The 25,026-nt window shown below is 39.8% G+C and overlaps 1 protein-coding gene across 1 annotated transcript in view; it reads right to left on the reverse strand.

Annotated features, from left to right (window-relative positions):
• The window catches only part of LOC128695046 (uncharacterized), a gene marked incomplete in the record, with an annotated part of 159,169 nt that overhangs the window by 53,160 nt on the left and 80,983 nt on the right, over positions 1 to 25,026 (reverse strand). The window contains 1 exon segment of the mRNA XM_070091331.1: positions 11,326 to 11,404. Coding sequence (XP_069947432.1) covers positions 11,326 to 11,404 — 79 coding nt within the window.

Here is a 25,026-nt window from a genome sequence, read left to right on the forward strand (position 1 = left end):
AAAAAATAATTTTAGAATCCCTAGCAACTTTAATTTCATAGTCCCTTTTAGCTTTTCTTATCCCCTTTTTAATGTCCCTCTTAATGTCAATATACTGATTCATAAGATGACCCTCACCTCTTTTGATACGCCTATAAATTCCTTTCTTATGCCCTAATAGATATTTGAGCCTATTATTCATCCATTTTGGGTCATTTCTATTTGATCTAATTTCTTTATATGGGATAAACGTTCTTTGAGCAGCATGTATAGTGTTCAGAAAACTGTCATATTGATAGCTCACTTCGTTACCCCAGTCAACAGATAAGTGTTCTCTAAGCCCATCGTAATCTGCTAAGCGAAAATCTGGGACTGTTACTGAGTTATCACTACTATCGTACTTCCATTCAATGCTAAATGTAATTGATTTGTGGTCGCTAGCACCCAGTTCCTCTGAAATTTCTAAATTATTAACAAGGGATTCATTGTTTGCCATAACTAAGTCAAGCAGGTTATTTCCCCTTGTAGGTTCTGTCACAAACTGCTTCAAGAAACAATCCTGAACTACTTCTAAGAAGTCGTATGATTCTAAATTCCCAGTCAAGAAATTCCAATCAATATGACTAAAGTTAAAGTCTCCTAGAATTACTACATTATCGTGCCTTGTGGCCTTAACAATTTCCTCCCATAGTAGTCTCCCTTGGTCCCTATCTAAGTTTGGGGGACGGTATATCACTCCTAAAATCAGTTTTTCATGCCCCTCCGAAAAATCTATCTAAACAGACTCTGTATGTGTTACTTCAGACTTAATACCCGCTTTTATGCAGCAGTTCAAGCGATCTCGGACATACAATGCCAACCCACCCCCCTTCCCGATACTTCTATCTACTTGGAACAATTTAAAACCCTGAATATGACATTCCGCAGGCATGCCCCGACTTTTTGAATTAAACCACGTCTCAGTTAAGGCAAATACATCGTTACCTGCACTAGCAACTAATCTCAACTCGTCCATCTTATTCCTAGCACTACGGCAATTAGCATAATAAACATTGAAAGACTCTCCTTTCTCTTTACCCTTCCTGCTCATTTCTGTTTTTCTACTAAACCTATTACTGTCCTTATCACCCAAAGTCCCTGGCTTTTCAATATCTACCTCGTTCTGCTTATTACTAGTTCCCTTAGAACTCGTAATATTACTACACTGGGACTTCACTGTTTTCCTGCCAAAACCCATACCACTAACTATTCCTAGTTTAACCCTTTGACTGTTTCAGGCCCCTCTCTGAAACTGTCATTCTATGTCGCTCAATTTTTGAAAAAAAAAAAAATTATTTTTGCTTATGAAATGATAGAGAATCTTTTCCTGATGGTAATGACACCAAAAGTTCGAAATTTGGTCGAAAACTCGTGGAATTATGCTCCCGCGAAGTTAGCAGTTTCTGCGACATATGAGTATCGGCGATTTCGCCGACTTTGAGCCCTATTTTCAGCCAATTCCATTGTTCCAGTTGACCAAACTCATAGCTATTTCTTTAGAACTCCATTTTATCTATCAGCTGAGTACAAGAAACCTCCCATTTACTAATTTCGACTACCCAATATGGTGGTCAGAAATTGGCAATTTGGCCAATTTCACGCAAACTAAAAAAGATGCCAATTTCAAAATAGGGTCCAGAATAAACAAGATAGACATTCGTGGCACTAAAATAACATATGCTCTGTTCATTAGTCATTATTGCTTTCTATTTTGATTTTTTATTCATACAAAAAAATACAAAATTTACTGTTATGCAGACGACTGCATTATTGTAAAAATGGTATAAATAATATCAGTGCACTAGTGAAAGAATATTAGACTCCCCAGTTGACGTGTATTGGACGTGTGGTGTGATTTATTTACTCTTGAACATTGGTAAAAATCGAACATTTCCGCTACTTTGAGCTCAGTTTCAAGGTCGTTTTCATCGTAAAAGTAATGAAAATCATCTCTATTTCTGTAATATGTTTTCCATTTTATCACCTAAGACCATGAAAACGCGAATACAACGATAAATACTATACGAAAATACACCTCAAAGTCGGCGTTTTATTCCAAAAAAACGATCAGTTTTTTTTTTTCTCATTACGCAATGTGTGCTGCAGGATTTTTTTTATGTGGTGCACACTGACCACACAGACCCATTCTCTCACATGTGGGCCTACCAGCTTTCTCCCGCTTGATTTGAAGCCGCTAGAATTATTGAGTATATATACGTCAGAAACATTGGCTCGTAAGACGTATTTATACGTCGAAAACAGTCAAAGGGTTAAAGTCCTAACTGCTCCTTTCACTGCAGTTGCCAGTGCTCCCACCCCACACCTAGGTAAGTGAACCCCATCCCTGGCATACATGTCATTTCTGCCATAGAAGAGGTCCCAGTTGTCAATGAATGTTACTGCATTTTCCTTACAGTATTTGTCCAGCCAGCAATTGACAGCAATTGCCCTGGACAACCATTCATTTCCAAATCCTCTCCTTGGCAAAATACCACATATGACAGGGTTCCCACCCTTACTCCTAATTATTTCTATTGCTGACCTATACCTGCTAATCAGGTCTCCACTCCTACGTCTGCCAACATTGTTCCCACCAGCACTGAGACAGATAATAGGATTGCTCCCATTACCTCTCATGATGTCATCCAGACGGCTAACAATATCTCCATCCCAGCCCCAGGAAAGCAAACTCTCTGTCTCCTACTCCTGTCCTTCAAGCAGAATGCCCTATCCATATACCTAACTTGGCTATCCCCAACAACAACAATATTCTTACCTTCCTTAATGTCGTTCGTCGTGACGTTCCCAGTAGTCGACTCACATTCGTCGGGTAGCACTGAGAATGTATTAGATGTTTCCACAACAGTTTCCACGGCAGTCTCTTTCTTCTTCATCGTTTCTACCTTTCCATTCGGCTTCTTGATCGTCAACTTCGTTCCCTGCTGTCCAGCCACTGACCAGTTTCCCTTCTTGACCTGAGGACTCAAAACAGGAGGACTACTACGAATCTTCTTGTTTTCCTCAGTCAGTCGCCGAATCTCCAACTTCGCCATCCTCAATTCTTCCTTAAGCTGTTGGTAAAGTTGGTCGATGGAGGGCATCTTGCTTCAATTCGTAGAGAGCGCGCAAACAGGTCTTCACAGAGCTAAGTACACGTCAACACTGCGCAAAAGCCAACTCAATCAGGAGCTACTGCGCAGCACATCCTCACGGCCCAATAGCGATGCGAACACGGTTAGTTTAGTGGATGAGTTTGGGAATGTGTGTAAAGGTAGAAAGTTGAAAGTGAACATAGAAAAGAGTAAGGTGATGAGGGTGTCAAATGATTTAGATAAAGAAAAATTGGATATCAAATTGGGGAGGAGGAGTATGGAAGAAGTGAATGTTTTCAGATACTTGGGAGTTGACGTGTCGGCGGATGGATTTATGAAGGATGAGGTTAATCATAGAATTGATGAGGGAAAAAAGGTGAGTGGTGCGTTGAGGTGTATGTGGAGTCAAAAAACGTTATCTATGGAGGCAAAGAAGGGAATGTATGAAAGTATAGTGGTACCAACACTCTTATATGGATGTGAAGCTTGGGTGGTAAATGCAGCAGCGAGGAGACGGTTGGAGGCAGTGGAGATGTCCTGTCTAAGGGCAATGTGTGGTGTAAATATTATGCAGAAAATTCGGAGTGTGGAAATTAGGAGAAGGTGTGGAGTTAATAAAAGCATTAGTCAGAGGGCAGAAGAGGGGTTGTTGAGGTGGTTTGGTCATTTAGAGAGAATGGATCAAAGTAGAATGACATGGAAAGCATATAAATCTATAGGGGAAGGAAGGAGGGGTAGGGGTCGTCCTCGAAAATGTTGGAGAGAAGGGGTAAAGGAGGTTTTGTGGGCGAGAGGCTTGGATTTCCAGCAAACGTGCCTGAGCGTGTTAGATAGGAGTGAATGGAGACGAATGATACTTGGGACCTGACGATCTGTTGGAGTGTGAGCAGGGTAATATTTAGTGAAGGGATTCAGGGAAACCGGTTATTTTCATATAGTCGGACTTGAGTCCTGGAAATGGGAAGTACAATGCCTGCACTTTAACCCTTTATCGGGCAGAGGCAGTTTTGACTGCCTTTAAACACGTGCACCTTTACGTGTGTCATCCTACTCGTGCTGCGCATCTGGATTCCCTTTCTTTAATTCTGACCAATCAAAAGCCTTCCCTGAGTCGCTTCAGCTAAGTGGTGATGGCGTTTGCCGCCTTCTCATTGGTTGAGAGAACAAAATGTAAACACTTGTGGCTTGGCGTCGCCCATAGTGGGTTTTTTCCATCTAGTGTCACTAATATACTCTTGGATTTTTACCCTCTACAATGTCAGTAAGTACTGAATGTTGTGTTTAGTGTGTACATGAATACAGTGGACCCCCGCATAACGATGGCATCACATAGCGATTATTCCGCATACCGCTTACTTTAATCGCAAAATTTTTGCCGCGCATACCGATTAAAAACCCGCTCACCGATTTTCGTCCGAGACGCGTCCAATGTGCGCCCTCAGCCAGCCTCACATGTGCCGCCCGTGCCATTGTTTACCAGCCAGCCTCCGCGGTAACATCCAAGCATACACTCGGAATATTTCGTATTATTACAGTGTTTTCGGTGCTGTTTCTGGAAAATAAGTGACCATGGGCCCCAAGAAAGCTTCTAGTGCCAACCGTACACCAATAAGGGTGAGAATTCCCATTGAAATGAAGAAAGAGATCATTGATAAGTATGAAAGTGGAGTGCGTATCGCCGACCTAGTCAAGTTGTACAAGAAGCCCCAATCAACCATCGCTACTATTGTGGGCACCAGAAAGACAATCAAGGAAGCTGTTCTTGCCAAAGGTTTAACTGTGTTTTCGAAACAAAGATCGCAAGTGATGGAAGATGTTGAGAGACTCTTATTGGTGTGGATAAATGAAAAACAGCTAGCAGGAGATAGCGTCTCTCAAGCGATCATATGTGAAAAGGCTAGGAAGTTGCATGAGGATTTAATTAAAAAAATGCCTGCAAGTAGTGATGATGTGAGTGAATTTAAGGCCAGCAAAGGTTGGTTTGAGAGATTTAAGAAGCGTAGTGGCATCCATAGTGTGATAAGGCATGGTGAGGCTGCCAGTTCGGACCACAAAGCGGCTGAAAAATATGTGCAGGAATTCAAGGAGTACATAGACAGTGAAGGACTGAAACCTGAACAAGTGTTTAATTGTGATGAAACAGGCCTGTTCTGGAAGAAAATGCCAAGCAGGACCTACATTACTCAGGAGGAAAAGGCACTCCCAGGACATAAGCCTATGAAAGACAGGCTTACTCTTCTCATGTGTGCCAATGCTACTGGTGATTGCAAAGTGAAGCCTTTATTAGTGTATCACTCTGAAACTCCCAGAGCGTTCAGGCAAAAGAATGTCCTCAAGGATAATTTGTGTGTGCTGTGGAGGGCAAACAGTAAGGCATGGGTCACTAGGGAATTTTTCTATAACTGGTTACACCATGCATTTGCCCCCAATGTGAAAGATTACCTAACTGAAAAGAAATTAGAACTTAAGTGCCTCCTGGTGTTAGACAATGCCCCTGGTCATCCTACAGACGTGGCAGAGCGACTTTATGGGGACATGAGCTTCATTAAGGTGAAGTTTTTGCCTCCTAATACCACTCCTCTCCTGCAGCCCATGGACCAGCAGGTTATTTCCAACTTCAAGAAACTGTACACAAAAGCTCTGTTTGAAAGGTGCTTTGTAATGACCTCAGAAACTCAACTGACTCTAAGAGAGTTTTGGAGAGATCACTTTAATATCCTCAATTGTGTAAACCTTATAGGTAAGGCTTGGGAGGGAGTGACTAAGAAGACCTTGAACTCTGCTTGGAAGAAACTGTGGCCAGAATGTGTAGACAAAAGGGATTTTGAAGGGTTTCAGGCTAACCCTGAGATGATTATGCCAGTTGAGGAATCCATTGTGGCATTGGGAAAGTCCTTGGGGTTGGAGGTTAGTGGGGAGGATGGGGAAGAGTTGGTGGAGGAGGACAATGAAGAACTAACCACTGATGAGCTGATAGATCAACTTCAAGAGCAAGAGGCCAGACCTGGGGAAACTGGTTCAGAGGAGGGGAGAGAGAAATTGAAGAAGTTGCCTACTACAAAGATTAAGGAAATCTGTGCAAAGTGGCTTGAAGTGCAAACCTTCATGGATGAAAATCACCCTCACACAGCTATTGCAAGCCGTGCTGGTGATTATTACACTGACAATGTTGTGAAACACTTTAGGCAAGTCATAAAGGAACGAGAGGTACAGGCCACTATGGACAGATATCTTGTGCGAAAGAAGTCCAGTGACTCTGAAGCTGGCCCTAGTGGCATTAAAAGAAGAAGGGAAGTAACCCCAGAAAAGGACTTGCTACCTCAAGTCCTAATGGAAGGGGATTTCCCTTCTAAACACTAACACTCTCTCTCCCCTCCTCCCATCCCATCAATCATCACCAGATCTTCAATAAAAGTAAGTGTCATGTAAGTGTGCATGCCTTTTTCAGTTTGTGTGTATTAAAATTAACATTTCATGTGGTAAAAAATTTGTTTTTTCATACTTTTGGGTGTCTTGCACGGATTAATTTTATTTCCATTATTTCTTATGGGGAAAATTCATTCACATAACGATTATTTCGCATAACAATTACCCCTCTTGCACGGATTAAAATCGTTAACCGGGGGTCCACTGTAGTTTAGGCATATTTTGATATATACTTAGTCCGTGTGAAGCATACTGTGAGTGTAGCATGCAGTTGAAAAAAGTGCAACAAAAGAAGGGCAGTCATAACTGCCTCTGCCCGAGTAGGGACTTAGTCCACTTTCAGTAAAATAAATATTTATAAAAAAATTTCTACTGCATATATGAATTCGGTAGGTGTCTGGATATATACAGAACGTTTTTACTGTCCTTCCAGATCAATGAGAAATTGTTTTATGGGGAGCCCTCCAGCACCAGGTCAAAATATGTCTGCATTTTGGATGACAGTGACTCAGAACCAGAGGTAGATGACCCTGAATTGCTTGATAGTGGTGATGAATACTTGCCACCAGACGCAGAGGTGTCGAGTGAAGATGAGGAGGAAGAAAGGCCAGCCAAAAAGCAGAAATTAGTCAAGAAAAAGAGAGGCATTACGATTGAGGAGTACCCTGATGAGGAGCATATTTATGATGATCTTGCTCTCCAAGGTGAACCTAAGTGGTCCCAGGTTGACCTCCAAAATAACCCTTTGCCGGCATATGAACATGAAAAGCCTCTTCAAATTAGGTCTCCATATCAGTATTTTTGTGATTTCTTTACTCCAGACATGGTAGATAACATAGCATTTCAAACAAATTTGTATGCCAAGCAAAAAAACATAAATAAAAATTTTGCAACAGATTCTGAAGAGATCATGAGGTTCATAAGTATTTTGTTGTTCATGGGTATTATTCAATCACCATCAGTAGAAGACTATTGGGCAGGTTCATTTAGGATCCCCCAGGTTGCAGAAGTCTTGGGGTCTAAGAGGTTTAGGTTACTTAGACGTACTATCCATTTCAGTGACAACACACAAAAGCATAAAGAAGGCTAAAAATTGCTTCATAGACTTCCATTCTAGCAATTAGTAATATACAATGATTGCTCTTCCTCATGAATCTCAGGAATATGGGACTTGAAAGTTTTATCCCTTTGCAATGTATCCTTGTTGCTATTTCTTTCATTTTTATATTTTTCTAATACTTACAAAATGTTTTGATACAAGTTCCATTGATGTTTTTGATATTGTATGTTTGTATAATAAATTTTAAAAATAGTTATTGGGTGTTTTATTAACAATTGCAAGTTTGCAACATTCAAATTTATACTCCCATTGTCGGGCAAGGGCGAGTTTAACTGCCTTTTGCAGATTAGCAATTGCTCGGAAACTAACCATCAGAATTCCATTTATATGGCCTCATTCATCTTATATTGAGTTACTCTATCCACTCTAAAGGAGTTAAGTGTGAAATTCCATTATATCAGACATTGCCCGATAAAGGGTTAAAGGAGGGGTTTGGGATACTGGCAGTTTGGAGGGATATGTTGTGTATCTTTATACGTATATGCTTTTAAACTGTTGTATTCTGAGCACCTCTGCAAAAACAGTGATAATGTGTGAGTGTGGTGAAAGTGTTGAATGATGATTAAAGTATTTTCTTTTTGGGGATTTTCTTTCTTTTTTGGGTCACCCTGCCTCGGTGGGAGAAGGCCGACTTGTTGAAAAAAAAAAAAAAAAAGTATACCTGTACCTGCATGGTAGCTTGGCTGGCTACCATACATACCACACCTGATTTCTTACAATAAATACTACTCATCTCACCCTACATTAAGACTACATATATTTTAAGGTAAGTAATAATATGGGAAGTACAGTGCCTGCACTCTGAAGGAGGGGTGTTAATGTTGCAGTTTAAAAACTGTAGTGTGAAGCACCCTTCTGGCAAGACAGTGATGGAGTGAATGACGGTGAAAGTTTTTCTTTTTCGGGCCACCCTGCCTTGGTGGGAATCGGCCAGTGTGGTAATAAAAAAAATATAATAATAATAATAAGTAATAAGTGTACTACAGTATATGTGTATTTTACTTTTTATTGTTTTTAATGCCTAGTTCTACTGCTAACTTAATATATGTTAGTGTAAACTTGTTATCTAGTACTTATATGAATTTATAAGTGGAAAAAAAGGCGTTTCACTTTACGGCGGTAAACTGGAACCTAACCTGCTGTAGAAGTAGGGCCCTACTGTATATACAGCCTCTCCTCAATTAGCGGTAAACTGGAACCTAACCTGCTGTAGAAGTAGGGCCCTACTGTATATACAGCCTCTCCTCAATTAGCAATGTAGTACTTGTTTACCAACAACTTGGACTTACGATAGACTCTCTGACCAGTATGCATACCTAAATAATGTATATTATAGCTGATTTCCTTTATTCTGTTAAATACATGTACAGTACACTACTGTATAAACATTTAAAAATATACTGAAACTGTTACAAATGGTGCAATGGTGACATTAAAACAATATCAAAGCTGGTTGACACAAACCCACTACAATTATAATATGCTCCTTGCTTAACGACGAATTCGTTTACCGATGTGGCCTTAGGAACAGAACTCCATCGTTAAGTGAGGAAAGGCTGTATAAGGGTGTGAAGGATGAGTTGTAAATGCTGCAGCGAGGAGGTGGCTGGAGGCAGTGGAGATGTCGTGTCTAAGGGCAATATGTGGTGTAAATATTGTGCAGAGAATTCACAGTGTCCAAATTAGGAGGAGGTGTCGAGTTACTAAAAGTATTAGCCAGAGCTGAGGAAGGGCTGTTGAGGTGCTTTGGTCATTTAGAGAGACTGGAACAAAGTAGAATGACTTGGAGAGCATATAAATCTTTTGGGGAAGGAAGGCAGGGTAGGGGTCATCCCCGAAAAGGTTGGTGGGAGGGGGTAAAGGAGGTTTTGTGGGCAAGGGGCTCGGACTTCCAGCAAACGTCTGTGAGCGTGTTAGATAGGAGTGAATGTTGAGGAATGGTTTTTGGAACCTGATGAGCTATTGGAGTGTGAGCAGGGTAATATTTTGTGAAAAGTTTCAGGGAAACCGGTTAGCCAGACTTGAGTCTGGGAAATGGGACGTACAATGCTTGCACTTTTAAGGAGCAGGTTTAGGATATTGGCAGTTTGGAGGGACGTCTAAACTTTCAAATCTGAGTGCCTCTGCGAAGACAGCGATTATGTAAGGATGATGGTGAAAGTGTTGAATGACTATGAAAGTTTTTTCTTTCTTTTGGTTTTTTTCTCTTTATGGGTCACCCTGCCTTGGTGGGAAATGGCCGACGTGTTAAAAAAATGCACAAAATGCAAAGCTTGATATTAAGCCCATGGAATCAAGCAGGTGCAAGAAATGCACTTGGGATGCAATTTATGCATCAGCAATTTCACCCAATTTGAGTCCTATTTTAGGACTCAAGCCAATTCCATTTAATCCCAAGCTATTTCACTAGTACATCCTCCGTACTCTTGATTGAGTACAAGACCCTGCCCATTCAACTATCAGAACTACCCTATAAAGTGCACTAAGTTGGTAATTTGGCCAATTTCACACAAATTTAAATTTAAAAATAGACTCCAAAATAAACAGTGTAGGCATTACAGCCACTAAAACAACCTTTCCTCTATTCATTAATCATATCCCCAGGCATCTCATTTACAACACATGTCCTCCATTTTGAATCCATTAAAAAAAATTGAAGCATTATTCTATTTCTTGGATAATATAATACTGTATAACCAAGAATGATTGGTCATGGTTTAGGACGTCCAAGTAATTGAAGCAGACCTAATAAAAATGACTGGGGGCCATCCTTCATCAGCAAAATTGCCAAAAATTGAATATTTCTGCTATCTTGAGCCCTACTTCAAGTTACTAAGTCTGAAATTGACAAAAATCATCTGTATTTCATAAGTATATCTTCCAATCTATCAAATGGTACCAAGAAACAGTCAATAAACCATAAAAACCACCCTAGGAAACACATGTTGCATTTTTTTTTTTTTTTTTTTTTTTTTACAATGTGCAAACTCACTACACAGACCCATTCTCTCATGTCTATGCCAAAATGTACCACTCACAGAATATTTGAGGACAGTGTGTCAAAGGGAAGTACTGTCATTTGATACATGTGCAAGGCAGAAGCCTGTTAAACATTTCGCACTTACCTTCGCTTTCCTATGTGGTTCATAATATTCTTATTCCTGCAATATTTCAATTTATTAGGTCTGGTTTAAAACTGGGCCTTTAGGAATGTTTCCCATAACCATTAACAAATCACATTATCATTGTCAGCAGGTGTGCTCACTTTCCTATGACTGTATACTATAACTGACATTCTAAACTTGCAACAGGTGATACTCTAGCCATGAATGATTAAAGCACAGTGGCCCAGATGATCATTCCTTCCAGTTCCTAACAAACATTTAAAATCACACCAAAAATCTATCCATTACAATCACCATTACTGGCCACTCAATTCTCCACATTACTATGTAAAATCACGGGTTCACTATACTGTAATTAACCCTAAACTGTCCAAACGTAGATCTATGTTTGCACGCGTAGCGCTCTGAACGTAGATCTACGTTTTTTACATTGTTTATGGAGAAAATTAAGGTCGGAGTGCTACGTGCACAAACGTAGATCTACGTTTGGACAGTTTAAGGGTTAAGAGTCATAGCACAAGGGGTTTTAAAAGAAAAAACTTACCCACAAGTGGTATGCCTCGGCATTTATCCACCAGAGTTTGTGCCAATGGTGTCTTTTGATAATATTTTGGTACTTCATCCTAGAAAAAAAAAAATGTATGTTATTTTTCAAGCAAGACAATACAGTAGAAATTAAAAATAAACAAAACAGATTCAATCTTGATAAAATGTGCAACCTTAAAAAATGTTCCTATTAAGATAATAAAGGAAACACAAGGCATGCACAACATGAAGTAATAATATACACTAATAGCTTGTGTGAAGATATACATAACACAAATCTGCAGCTATTAATTTTCAGCTGCAACAGCAGTTTTCAATATATAGTACTTGATCCAGCATTCCAAGTTTAAAATGTCAAGATGAAAAAGGTAACATTAATGTTTCCGCTCAATAAATCGGTTCAAACTGGGAAGAAAACACAGTCACTATTGAAGGATTAAGAGGGCTCTTATGAACCACACAGAGCACTGGGGCTCTGATACACTGCTTCAAGCTGCCGACAGGTGAAGATTCGAGGATGCTTAAACCTTTTGGTGAGTCTTTCTGCTTCTAGAATCCTCTTTTTACTTTACATTCCTTCATGAACTGACCTGAAAAGATATAAAGAAGGATACAGAAAGGCTCACCGAGACTTTCTAAAATATGTATAAAATATAAATCTACATTCTTAGCATCCAGTATGATTTAATAGTTTATTGATGCACAGAAGTGCATGCCTTGTGTTTCCTTTCATGATACTTAATATGAAACACCTAAAACATGAAGTTTAACTCCAATTTGTTCATAAATATATCAAACTACTGTACATAAATTCATCAAATACAGTAATCTTTTCTCAAGATACACCTTAGCTCAAGTTAACAAAATTTTAAATTAAGTAAAGAGCATGAGTGTGTGTGCATTATTATTTGTAGCCACAAGAACAGAGCAATGCTCATGGTGCAACTTATTTTCATTTCTCTGTCAATTTCCTAAAGTGGCTCTCAGTATAAATTGCTTAATGCCAGATGAGAATTCTCTAATACAATTTTATGTCAGGTTAAGAGTCAGTCAGGGTATGTTATATAAACCTATAAGAATGTACCTTTAGCCACAAATTAGAAAAAGGCCACAATATGTCCGGTAATATGGTGGCTAAAGAAAACCAGGAAATTTTCAAATCTTAAATGTTTATCACTCATGGTGCAAGAATGAAATGCATGGGTGATCAATCCTCGTAAGTAGGCTATTGTTGTTGTTTTTAATTCCAGTTGTTGCATCAGTTACTACCTCCTGTAACACATTCCATTTTTCCATCACTGTGAACAACTATATAGTACCCTTTCAACATATCTTCTTTCCCCCTCCCTCTCAGTTTACAAATATGGTCTCGTGTTCTTCCTATTGGTGGTGTTAAGAAATCTTCTTTATCTAGACCCCAGCAAAGTTTTAATTAACAACCAAAAAATATCCTAGGATTAATCTCCAGCTCAACCACCACCCCTTGATTGTACAAATAGATGCCCTGGAATTGTCATTCACTCTTTCACTTCATTTTTTTTAACATTATCTCTTTAACCCTTTCAGTGTCTGTCAAGTAGAACTAGTATGTCATTGAGGTCAAGATCCTTCATACAGTTCTAGCTCATGAGCTCAGCTTACTCAGATAAGCTATGAGTGGAAAAATTTTGACCTAGATATGAGAAAATGAGTCTGCACAGTGAATATGCATAATGTGTAAAAAAAAACTGCCAAATGCAATGAAAGACAAGAAAATAAAATTCTGACCATGCACTTGGTTTAAAATAGTGACTGAGTTGCTTTCTAGGACTGCTTTTATGCAAGACATACTACTGAAACAGATATGATTTTAACTGGTTTCAGGTCCAAAAGTAGCTTAAAACTGGGCACAAAGTTTCTCTTTAGGATACACAAGGCCCCCCCCCCTACACCCTCTGTCTCTTCACCTCTCTTTTACTCTCCATATACTCCACCCTTTTTATATCGCTTCTGCTTTGTAAAAATCTCTCATAATCAACCTTTTTGTCTTTTATCACACCCTTTAGCTCATCATTCCACCAATCACCCCTCTATCCTCCTGCACCCACCCTCCTATAGCCACAAATTTGTGCTCCAAATTCTAACACTACCTTTTTAAAACTATCCCACCCCTCTTTAACCCCCACACTACCTATACTCTCATTAGCCCACTTTTCTCCCAATAGCTGCTTATATCTCACCCTAACTGCCTCCTCCCTTGGTTTATAAACTTTCACCTCTTCACCATTTTAATTTTCTTCCATCTACCTCTTAATCGAACTGTAGCGACAATCAAATAATGATCTGATACATCCGTTGCCCCTCTATAAATATGCACATCCTGAAGTCTACCCATCAACCTTTTACCCAACAATACATACTCTAACAAACTACTTTCATTATGTGCTATATCATATCTTGTGTACTTATTCTCTTTTTTTTATAATATGTATTACTTATTAACAAACCTCTTTCTGTACACAGTTCAATTAAAGGCCTTCCATTTTCCCCTGGCACCCCAAACTTGCCTACTACTCCCTCCACAACAGTTTTACTCACTAGCATTTTGGTCGCCCACCACAAGTATACCCTCTCACTTGGTTCAAAACTTCCCATGCAATCACTTAGCATCTTCCAAAATCTCTCTCTCTCCTCTACACTTCTCTCTTCTCCAAGTGCATAAACACTTACTATAACCCACTTTTCACATCCCACCCTTATTTTACTCCACATAATCCTTTAATTTATACATTTATTTATATAGTGGACCCTCGGTTATTGGCCATACTCCATTCCAGAAGGCCGGCCTAAAATCAAAATAATATTTCCCATAAGAATTAATGTAAATTCAATTAATCCGTTTCAGACACCCAAAAATATTAATAGAAAATGTATTTTTTGAAGATTAATTTTACTTTTACATACACAAAAATGAGAATTAAATAAAATGACTAATGAAATGGATAAATGAGCATTTAAATCACTTTTACCTTTATTGAAGAATCTTGTTGGCGTATGTAAAACGGCGAGGAGGGGAGAGGGAGGCGAGTATATTATGGAGACAGAACAAAATGCTTAAATATGACACTATTATCAACTCTACGGCCTACTTATCAATCAAAATTCATTTAACCCTTTCAGGGTCCGTCCCGTAGATCTACGGCTTTACGTTCAGGGTCCAAACCGTAGATCTATGTCATGAGCTCAGCTCACTCTGATAAACTGTGAGTGGTACATTTGGGCCTAGATATGAGAGAATACATCTATGTGGTATGTGTGCAACACATAAAACAGATCCTGCAGCACACTGTGTATGAGAGAAAAAAACTGAAATCATGATTTTTCGATTAAAACAGCGACTTTGCAGTGTTTTTTCGTATGTTTTTTATAGTTGTATTTGCGATTTCTTGGTCTCATTTGATAGAATAGAAGACATATTACAGAAATAGAGATGATTTTGATTGGTTTTAGCACTGGAAATGGCTTGAAACTGAGCTCAAAGTAGCAGAAATGTTAAATTTTTGCCGATATTCAAGAGTAAACAAACGACCTCACACGTCTAATACACTCCAGCTGGTGGGTCTAATATGCATTCACAAATATGGTGATGATATTTATACAATTATTACAGTATTGCATAACAGTAAATCTTCTATTTTTCGGTGTGAATAAAAAATCAAAATGGAATTTATTTGTATTATTATTATAATCAAAAACAAGCGCTAAGCCACAAGGACTATACAGCGCTGCAGGGCAGGAAGGAAGCGAGCGCATCGGGTGGCAAAAGGGAGATGGATGAGTAATAGGTTACGGATAACAGCGGGGCAGTGGATGGTGAAAGGGTAAAGGGCAGCAAGAGACTGAACTAGAAAGGGCTGAGGGGAGTGCGAAAAGTATCATCAGAGTTTGTGGAGTAAATCAGTCGTTGTCAGGAAGTCAATGAGAGAGTCAGGATTAAAGGAGGGTCCATCAGCAAGAAGGGAAGGTAAAGAGAGAGTAGTAGAACAAAGACGACGTTGGAGGTAAATTCTGCGTGCTCGTTGATAGAGAGGGCAGTCTAACAGAATGTGGCTAATCGATACTGGAACTTGACACTGCTCACAGAGAGGAACAGGGTGCCTCTCCATGAGATACCCATGAGTAAGACGAGTGTGACCAATGCGAAGGCGGGAGAGAGTGGTCTCCCAACCTCGGCACTGATGACAAGAAGACGGCCAGTAACCTATGCTCGGTTTAATAGAATGAAGTTTGTTACCGAGCAGAGTTGACCAACGTTGTTGCCAACGGGTGTGAAGGTGGGTAGCTATTGCAGCAAAATAGTCCAGAAATGGAACACCTCGACAGGAAATTGGTAGGTCATGTACTGCTGACCGCGCAGCAGTGTCTGCCTGTTCATTGCCCTGTACGTCGACATGACCAGGGACCCAACAAAAAACAATATCTTTATGTTTGGTAGAGATATGGCGTAGCCAAAGTTGGACACGGAGAACTAGGGGATGAGATGTATCAAATTTTCGTATAGCCTGTAGAGCACTAAGGGAGTCTGAGACTACTACAAATGATGACACAGGCATAGATGCGATACGAATAAGTGCTGCAAGAATGGCATACAGTTCAGCAGTAAAAATGCTAGCTGAAGATAGTAAATGTCCCCGCACGACGCTGTCTGGAAACACTGCTGTGAATCCGACGCCGTCTGAAGACTTAGAGCCATCTGTGTACACAGCGGTGGCATGAGAATGGGAGTGGAAGTGATCAAGAAAAAGAGAGCGGGAAGCCACCGTAGGCAGTTGAGCTTTCGAGCAAGGGAGTGAGAAAGAACAGACCCGAACAGCTGGAACTTCCCAGGGGGGTAGGGAAAAGTGAGATGCTACATGAACATATAAAGGTGGTAACTGAAGGGAAGACAAGAGTGAATGTAGGTGAAGAGAACAGGGACGGAGCAAACAGGGGCGGCGAACGAATAAAGAATGTCTACTAATATCGGTGACCATTCTATAAATGGAAGGATTGTGTAGATCGTGAGAGCGTACATAGTAGCGAAGGCAATGGGCATCACGGCGATCAGACAAGGATGGAACATTCGCTTCTGTATAGAGGCTCTCAACAGGGGAAGAGCGAAAAGCACCAAGGCACAAACGTAATCCTTGGTGATGGATAGAGTTAAGGCTAGAGAGAGTAGCAGGAGAGGCCGCGGAATAAATCTGGTCACCATAATCGAGTTTCGATAAAACGAGGGCTGAATGTAGCGAAGCAGAGTTCGACGATCAGCTCCCCAGGAAAGATGAGCAAGGGTTTTAATTAACCCTTTGAGGGTTTTCGTCGTACTAGTACGTCTTACGCGTAGGGGTTTTTGACGTACTAGTACTCATAAATTCTAGCGGCCTCAAATCTAGTGGGAGAAAGCTGGTAGGCCTTCATATGAAAGAATGGGTCTATGTGGTCAGTGTGCACAGTCTAAAAAAAATCCTGCAGCACGCAGTGCATAATGAGAAAAAATAAACTGACCATTTTTTTTTAATAAATCAGCGACTTTGCAGTGTATTTTCGTATGGTATTTATTGTTGTATTCTAGTTTTCTTGGTCTCATTTTATAGAATGGAAGACATATTACAGAAATTGAGATGATTTTGACTGGTTTTACAAAGAAAGGTGCCTTGAAATTGAGCTCAAAGTAGCAGAAATGTTCGATTTTTACCAAACTTCAAAAGTAAACAAATCGTGCCAAGCGTGCAATACACGTCAACTGGTGAGTCTAATATTCTTTCACAAGTGCACCAATAATATTTATTCCATTTTTTACACTAATGCAGTAGTCTGCATAACAGTAAATCTTATATTTTTTGTGAAAATAAAAATTCGAAGTGGAAAGCAAAAGAATATAAGAGCGGCCTTGAGACATGACTAATGACTAGAGTATATGTCATTTTAGTGCCAGGAATGTCTTTCTTGTTTATTCTGGACCCTATTCGGAAATTGGCATCTTTTGAAATTTGTGTGAAATTGGCAAAATTGCTAAATTCTGACCACTGTACTGGATAGTTGAATTTCATAAATGAGTGGTTTCTTGCACCCATTCGATAGAAAAAATGGAGTTCTAGCGAAATATTCATGTTTTTTATCGACTAGTACAGTGAAATTGGCCGAAAATGGGGCTCAAAGTGGGCAAAATCGCCGATGCGTAAACATCGCCGAGACCGCTAACTTTGCGAGAGCATAATTCCGTAAGTTTTCTATCAAATTTCAAACTTTTGGTGTCTTTATGATCGGGAAAAGATTCTCTATCTTTTCATAAGAGAAAATAGTTTTTTTTTTTTTTAAATTTGGCAGACCCTGAGAACGAGTTTCGGAGAGGGCCTGTCGACCCTCAAAGGGTTAAGAAGGTTTAGCCAGCTGTGACAAGTTGCCTTCAGAGAGGTTATGCGAGGTTTCCAGGATAACCGACAGTCAAAGAGAAGGCCTAGAAACCTGACTGTATCACGTTCGGGGATACGGGAGCCATAGAGATACAAAGGATGATTGGAGATAACAGAGCGTCTAGTGAAAGTAATTTGGTGAGTTTTGGTACTTGAAAATTTAAACCCATGCGTGGTGGCCCAAGTGGAAACACGGTCGACCGCATGCTGGAGAGAAACTGCAATAAGATGACAGTCAGCGCCTGCACAAGCAATAGCGAAGTCATCAACATAGAGTGATGACCAAATATTGGGTGGAAGAACATAGGCCAAATCATTTATAGGAAGGAGAAAAAGTGCTGTGCTCAAAACACATCCCTGAGGGACACCTTCAGCTTGGACGAAGTCCGGGGAAAGAACATTATTGACTCAAACACGGAAATGTCTGTCAGTTAAAAAGTTCTTAAGGAAGGATGGTAGATTGCCTCGGAGGCCTAAGGAATGGGCCTGGGCCAAAATATTATACCTCCAAGTTGTGTCATATGCCTTCTCAAGGTCAAAAAATATGGCAATAACTGAGTGATTATTCGCAAAGGCATTACGAACATACGTATCCAAGCGTAGTAAGAGGTCTAAGGTAGAACGATCCTTACGAAAGCCATGTTGACTAGCGGAGAGACTGTTGTGTGTCTCTAAATACCACATTAAACGTCGATTTACGAGACGTTCCATCACTTTGCAAACTGCACTAGTAAGAGCGATGGGGCGATAGTGGGAGGCATCATGTCCTGAAGTACCCGGTTTGCGGAAAGGGAGAACAATGGCAGATTTCCACAGCTGGGGAAGAACTCCTTGTGCCCAAATAAGATTGAAGAGGTGTAAGAGGACTACAAGGGCTGACCGATGTAAATGTTGTAACATACGAATATGAATGTCGTCAAGCCCAGCTGCCGATGATCGGCAAGCTGAGAGCGTTGCCTCCAGTACTTGAAGTGTAAAAGGCACATTATACTGTTCTTCTCTGAGAGAAGAAAAATCCAAAGGTACTAACTCTCTGGCAGACTTTGAGGAAAGAAACGAGGGGCACAGATGGAGCCCTCGGGAAATACGGACCAGATGTGTGCCAAGTTCAATGGCAACGTCGAGAGGGTTTGCTACATCAACACCAGCGACCCATAGAACAGGAGCCGGGTCAGGAGAGTATTTACCACTCAATTTCCTCACTTTTTTCCAGACTGCACTCATAGAAGAAGCAGAGGTGATGGTGGAAACATAGTCTCGCCAACAAGTGCGTTTAGCTTCACGGATGACACGGCGAGCGATCGCACGCTTCTGCTTAAAATCAAGAAGTCTCTCAGCGGTTCTATTGTACCGGTACCTGCCCCATGCAGCACGTTTCAAACGTACTGCACGAGCACAACAGACCACCAAGGCACGCACTTCTGAGAATGCCTGCCTGAGGTTTGGGGTATAGAATGAGAAGCTGCGGTATAAACTGACGTCGAGAAGATGTGTAGGAGCTCATCAATGGAGGATGAAGAAGGAACCTCACTAAAAGCAGTGAGGTGTGAGTAAAGATCCCAATTTGCCCGATCAAATTGCCAGCGAGGGCTACGGAAAGGTGGTGAATAGGAAGGAGAAGTAAGAATGATCGGAAAATGATCGCTGTCATGTAAGTCTGGTAGAACAGACCAGGTGAAGTCTAGTGCAGTGGAGGAAGAGCAGACTGATAGATCAATGCAAGAGAGAGTATGAGTACGAGGATCAAAATGGGTGGGAGTACCCGTATTTAAAACATGGAGGGGGTGAGAGGCGAGAAAAGCCTCCAACTGGATGCCACGTGAGTCACAATGAGACCCCCCCAGAGGAAATGGTGGGCATTAAAATAATTTATTTGTAAAGCCTCAAAATGTAACTTATGAACAGAGGAAATGTTAGTTTAGTTCCAGGAATGCCTACATTGTTTATTCTGGACCCTATTTTGAAATTGGAATATTTTGAACTTTGTGTTAAATTGGCCAAATTAACAATTTCCGATCACTTTAATTTGAAGTTGAAACAGTTGACTTGGCGATTTCTTGTGCTCAATCGATAGAATAGAAGTAATACTAGTGAAATAGCTAGGAATTTGGTTGACTGAAATAATGTAATTGGCCTAAAATGGGAGTCAAAGTCGGCAAAATTGCCAATTCGTAAATATCGTTGACACATCAAAATTCGCGAGAGCATAATTTCGTCAATTTTCCATCAAATTTCATACTTTTTGTTTTATTACCTTCACAAAAAGATTCTGTACCATTTCATAAGAAAAAATATTTTTTTTTTTTTTAATTCTTGGACACTGGGACACCACTTCAGATTTGGGCCTTGGACCCTGAAGGGGTTAATATGACATAAACAATATTAACCCTTTCAGGGTCCAAGGCCCAAATCTGGAGTCACGCACCAGTGTCCAAGAATTTTCAAAAAAAAATTTTTTTATTTTTTTTTTGTTATGAAATCGTAGAGAATCTTTTTGTGAAGGTAATAAAACAAAAAGTACGAAATTTGGTGGAAAATTGACGAAATTATGCTCTCGCAAATTTTGATGTGTCAGTGATATTTACGAATCGGCGATTTTGCCGACTTTGACTCCCATTTTAGGCCAATTACATTATTCCAATCAACCAAATTCTTAGCTATTTCACTAGTATTACTTCTATTCTATCGATTGAGCACAAGAAATCGCCAAGTCAACTGTTTCAACTACAAAATAAAGTGATCGGAAATTGTTAATTTGGCCAATTTAACACAAAGTTCAAAATATTCCAATTTCAAAATAGGCTCCAGAATGAACAATGTAGGCATTCCTGGCACTAAACTAACATTTCCTCTGTTCATTAGTTATGTTTTGAGGCTTTACAAATAAATTCCATTTTGATTTTTTATTCACATAATGAATTTTTATTCACACAAAAAAATAGTAGATTTACTGTTATGCAATACTGTAATAATTGTATAAATATCATCACCATATTTGTGAATGTATATTAGACCCACCAGCTGACGTGTATTAGAAGTGTGATGTCGTTTGTTTACTCTTGAATATCGGCAAAAATTTAACATTTCTGCTACTTTGAGCTCAGTTTCAAGCCATTTCCAGTGCTAAAACCAATCAAAATCATCTCTATTTCTGTAATATGTCTTCCATTCTATCAAATGAGACCAAGAAATCGCAAATACAACTATAAAAAACATACGAAAAAACACTGCAAAGTTGCTGTTTTAATCGAAAAATCATGATTTCATTTTTTTTCTCTCATTATACACAGTGTGCTGCAGGATCTGTTTTATGTGGTGCACACATAACACATAGATGTATTCTCTCATATCTAGGCCCAAATGTACCACTCACAGTTTATCAGAGTGAGCTGAGCTCATGGCGTAGATCTACGGTTTGGACCCTGAACGTAAAGCCGTAGATCTACGGGACGGACCCTGAAAGGGTTAATAACATAGAAACATGATACAGTGGTCCCTCGTTTATCGTCATTAATCTGTTCCTGGAAGTGCGATGATTATCGAAATAGACAATTTTCAAATCAATTTTCCCCATAAGAAATAATGTAAATACAATTAATCCGTTCCTGACACCCAGAAGTATTAAAACAAAATTTTTTTTTTACATGAAATATAGATGTAGTATATAAACAATACAATGGGACATGATGAATGAAACATTACTAGCATAACACTTACCTTTATTGACGATTTTTCTTAGTGTATGGAAGACTGGAGGAGAGAGATTGGATCAGTTACTGTTTGGAAGGGGAATCCCCTTCCATCAACACCTCAGGTACCAAGTCCTTTTCTGGGGTTACATACTTCTCTTCTCTGTTTCTTAATGTCACTAGGACCAGCTTGAGTCACTGGAGCCCTGTCTCGCAAAACAAGTGTCCAGAGAGCTCTGTTTCTGATGTCTCTCTAAAACTTCCCTAAAATGGGCCAAGACTCTGTCACTGTACAAGTTGCCAATATGGATTGTAGCATCCTTCTCAGGCTGATGTTTCTCCAAAAATCTTTCCATCCTACCCCACATTTCAAAAATCTCCTTAATTTCTGAAGAAGGCACCTTCTTCCATCTTTCTTCCTCCTCCTCTGCAGCAAGATTCTGAGCTGCGATCTGTTGCTGCTCCTGCTGAAGCTCTTGCAGCTGCTCAGTGGTTAGCTCCTCGTTGTGGTCCTCCACCAACTCTTCCACATCCTCCAAACTCACATCCAACCCCATGGAACTCCACGATGCCACTAAAGATTTCACAACTGACGGGCTCATCAGGGTCAGCCGCAAACACTTCAAAATCCCTCTTGTGGACACAATCTGGCCACAATTTTCTCCAAGCAACAACAGCTTCCTTGATTTCCTTTTTCTTTGCCATGATGGAAGATATGGTTGCATAGGGTTTGTTATACATCCTGGCCAGTTCGGCTCCACGTACGCCACTTTCATATTGTTCAGTGATGCTTTTCTTAAATTTAATTGTATTTCTCACCTTCTTTACCAAAGACTTCGCACTAGGAGCTTTCTTTGTAGCCATGGTAGTTTATTTAGCACTTGCAAGCACTAAAATGAATGGAATATTATGAATATTATGGGTAGTAGGTTGGTAGACAACAACCACCCAGGGAGGTACAACCGTTCTGCCAAGTGAGTGTAAAACGAAAGCCTGTAATTGTTTTACATGATGGTAGGATTGCTGGTGTGACTTCGTCTGTCTCATAAATATGCAAGATTACAGGTACATCTTGCTACTTCTACTTACACTTAGGTCACACTAAACATACATGTACACGTTTATTTACAATTTTATCTTAGTTCTTGTTCTAATTACTTTTCCTTTTATATCCATGGGAAAGTGGAATAAGAATCTTTCCTCCGTAAGCCATGCATGTTGTAAAAGTCAACTAAATGCCGGGAACAATGGGCTACTAACCCCTTTTCCTGTAATAATTACTAAAAAGAATAAGAAGAAAATTGTCAAAGTGGGAAGTCTGAATGTGCGTTGATGTTGTGCGAATAATAAGAAAGAGATGATTGTGGATGTTATGAATGAGAAGAAGCTGGATGTCCTGGTTTTAAGTGAAACAAAGCTGAAGGGGGTGGGTGAGTTTCAGTGGAGAGGAATAAATGGGATTAGGTCAGGGGTTTCTAATAGAGTTAGAGCTAAAGGAGAAGCAATAATGCTGAAGGATAAGCTATGGCAGGAAAAGAGGGACTATAAATGTATTAATTCAAGGATTATGTGCAGTATAATAAAGGTTGGATGTGAGAAGTGGGTTATAGTAAGAGTATATGCACCTGGGGAAGAGAGAAGTAGAGAGGAGAGAGAGATTTTGGGAAATGTTGAGTGAATGCATGGGGAGTTTTGAACCAAGTGTGAGAGTACTTGTGGTTGGGGATTTTAATGCTAAAGTGGGTAAAAATATTGTGGAGTAGTAGGTAAATTTTGGGTGCCAGGGGTAAATGAAAATGGGGAGCGTTTAATTAAGCTATATGTAGAAAGAGGTTTGGTAATAAGTAATACATATTTTATGAAAAAGAGGATAAATAAATATACAAGGTATGATGTAGCACGTAATAAAAGTAGTTTGTTAGATTATGTATTGGTGGATAAAAGGTTGATGGGTAGGCTCCAGGATGTACACGTTTAAAGAGGAGCAACTGATATATCGGATCATTATCTAGTTGTAGCTACAGTTAAAGTAAGAGGTAGATGGGATAAGAGGAAAATGGTAACAACAAGTAAGAGGGAGGTGAAAGTGTATAAACTAAGGGAGGAGAAAGTTCGGGTGAAATATAAGCAACTATTGGCAGAAAGGTGGACTGGTGCAGGTATCAGTAGTGGGGGGGGGGGGTTTGAAGAGGGTTGGAATAGTTTTAAAAATGCAATATTAGAATGTGGGGCAGAAGTTTGTGGTTACAGGAGGGTGGGTGCAGGAGGAAAGAAGAGTGATTGGTGGAATGATGAAGTAAAGGGTGTGATAAAAGAGAAAAACGTAGCTTATGAGAGGTATTTACAAAGCAGAATTGTTATAAGAAGAGCAGAGTATATGGAGAGTAAAAGAAAGGTGAAAAGAGTGGTGAGAGGGTGCAAAAGGAAAGCGGATGATAGAGTGAGAGAGGTAGTCAAGAAATTTTTATGAAAATAAGAAAATTTTTTGGAGTTAAACAAGTTAAGAAAGCCTAGGGAATAAATGGATTTGTCACTTAAAAACAGAGTAGGGGAGTTAGTAGATGGGGAGATGGAGGTTTTGGGTAGATGGCGAGAATATTTTGAGGAACTTTTAAATGTCGATGAAGAATCCCAGGGAGGCGGTAATTTCATGCACTGGCCAGGGAGGTATACCATCTTCTAGGAGTGAAGAGGATCAGGATGAGTGTGGGGGAGGTGCATGAGGCATTACGTAGAATGAAAGGGGGTAAAGCAGCTGGAACTGATGGGATCATGACAGAAATGTTAAAAGCAAGGGGGGACATAGTGTTGGAGTGGTTGGTATTTTTGTTTAATAAATGTGTGAAAGAGGGGAAGGTACCTAAGGATTGGCAGAGAGCATGTATAGTCCCTTTATATAAAGGGAAGGGGGACGAGAGATTGTAAAACTTATAGAGGAATAAGTTTGCTGAGTATACCAGGAAAAGTGTATGGTAGGGTTATTATTGAAAGAATTAGAGGTAAGACAGAATGTAGAATTGCAGATGAGCAAGGAGGTTTTAGAGTGGGTAGGGGATGTGTAGATCAAGTGTTTACATTGAAGCATATATGTAAGCAGTATTTAGATAAAGGTAGGGAAGTTTTTATTGCATTTATGGATTTAGAAAAGGCATATGATAGAGTGGATAGGGAAGTAATGTGGCAGATGTTGCACGTACTATATGGAATAGGTGGTAAGTTACTAAATGCTGTAAAGGGTTTTTATGAGGATAGTGAGGCTCAGGTTTAGTGTGTGTAGAAGAGAGGGAGACTACTTCCCGGTAAAAATAGATCTTAGATAGGGATGTGTAATGTCACCATGGTTGTTTAATATATTTATAGATGGGGGTTGAAAAAGAAGTAAATGCTAGGGTGTTCGGGAGAGGGGTGGGATTAAATTATGGGGAGTTAAATACAAAATGGGAAGTGACACAGTTACTTTTTGCTGATGATACTGTGCTTATGGGAGATAATAAAGAAAAATTGCAAAGGTTAGTGGACGAATTTGGGAGTGTGTGTAAAGGTAGAAAGTTCAAAGTGAGCACAGAAAAGAGTAAG

This window comes from Cherax quadricarinatus, chromosome 35 (assembly GCF_038502225.1).
Source record: "Cherax quadricarinatus isolate ZL_2023a chromosome 35, ASM3850222v1, whole genome shotgun sequence".
NCBI classification, from domain to species: Eukaryota; Metazoa; Arthropoda; class Malacostraca; order Decapoda; family Parastacidae; genus Cherax; species Cherax quadricarinatus.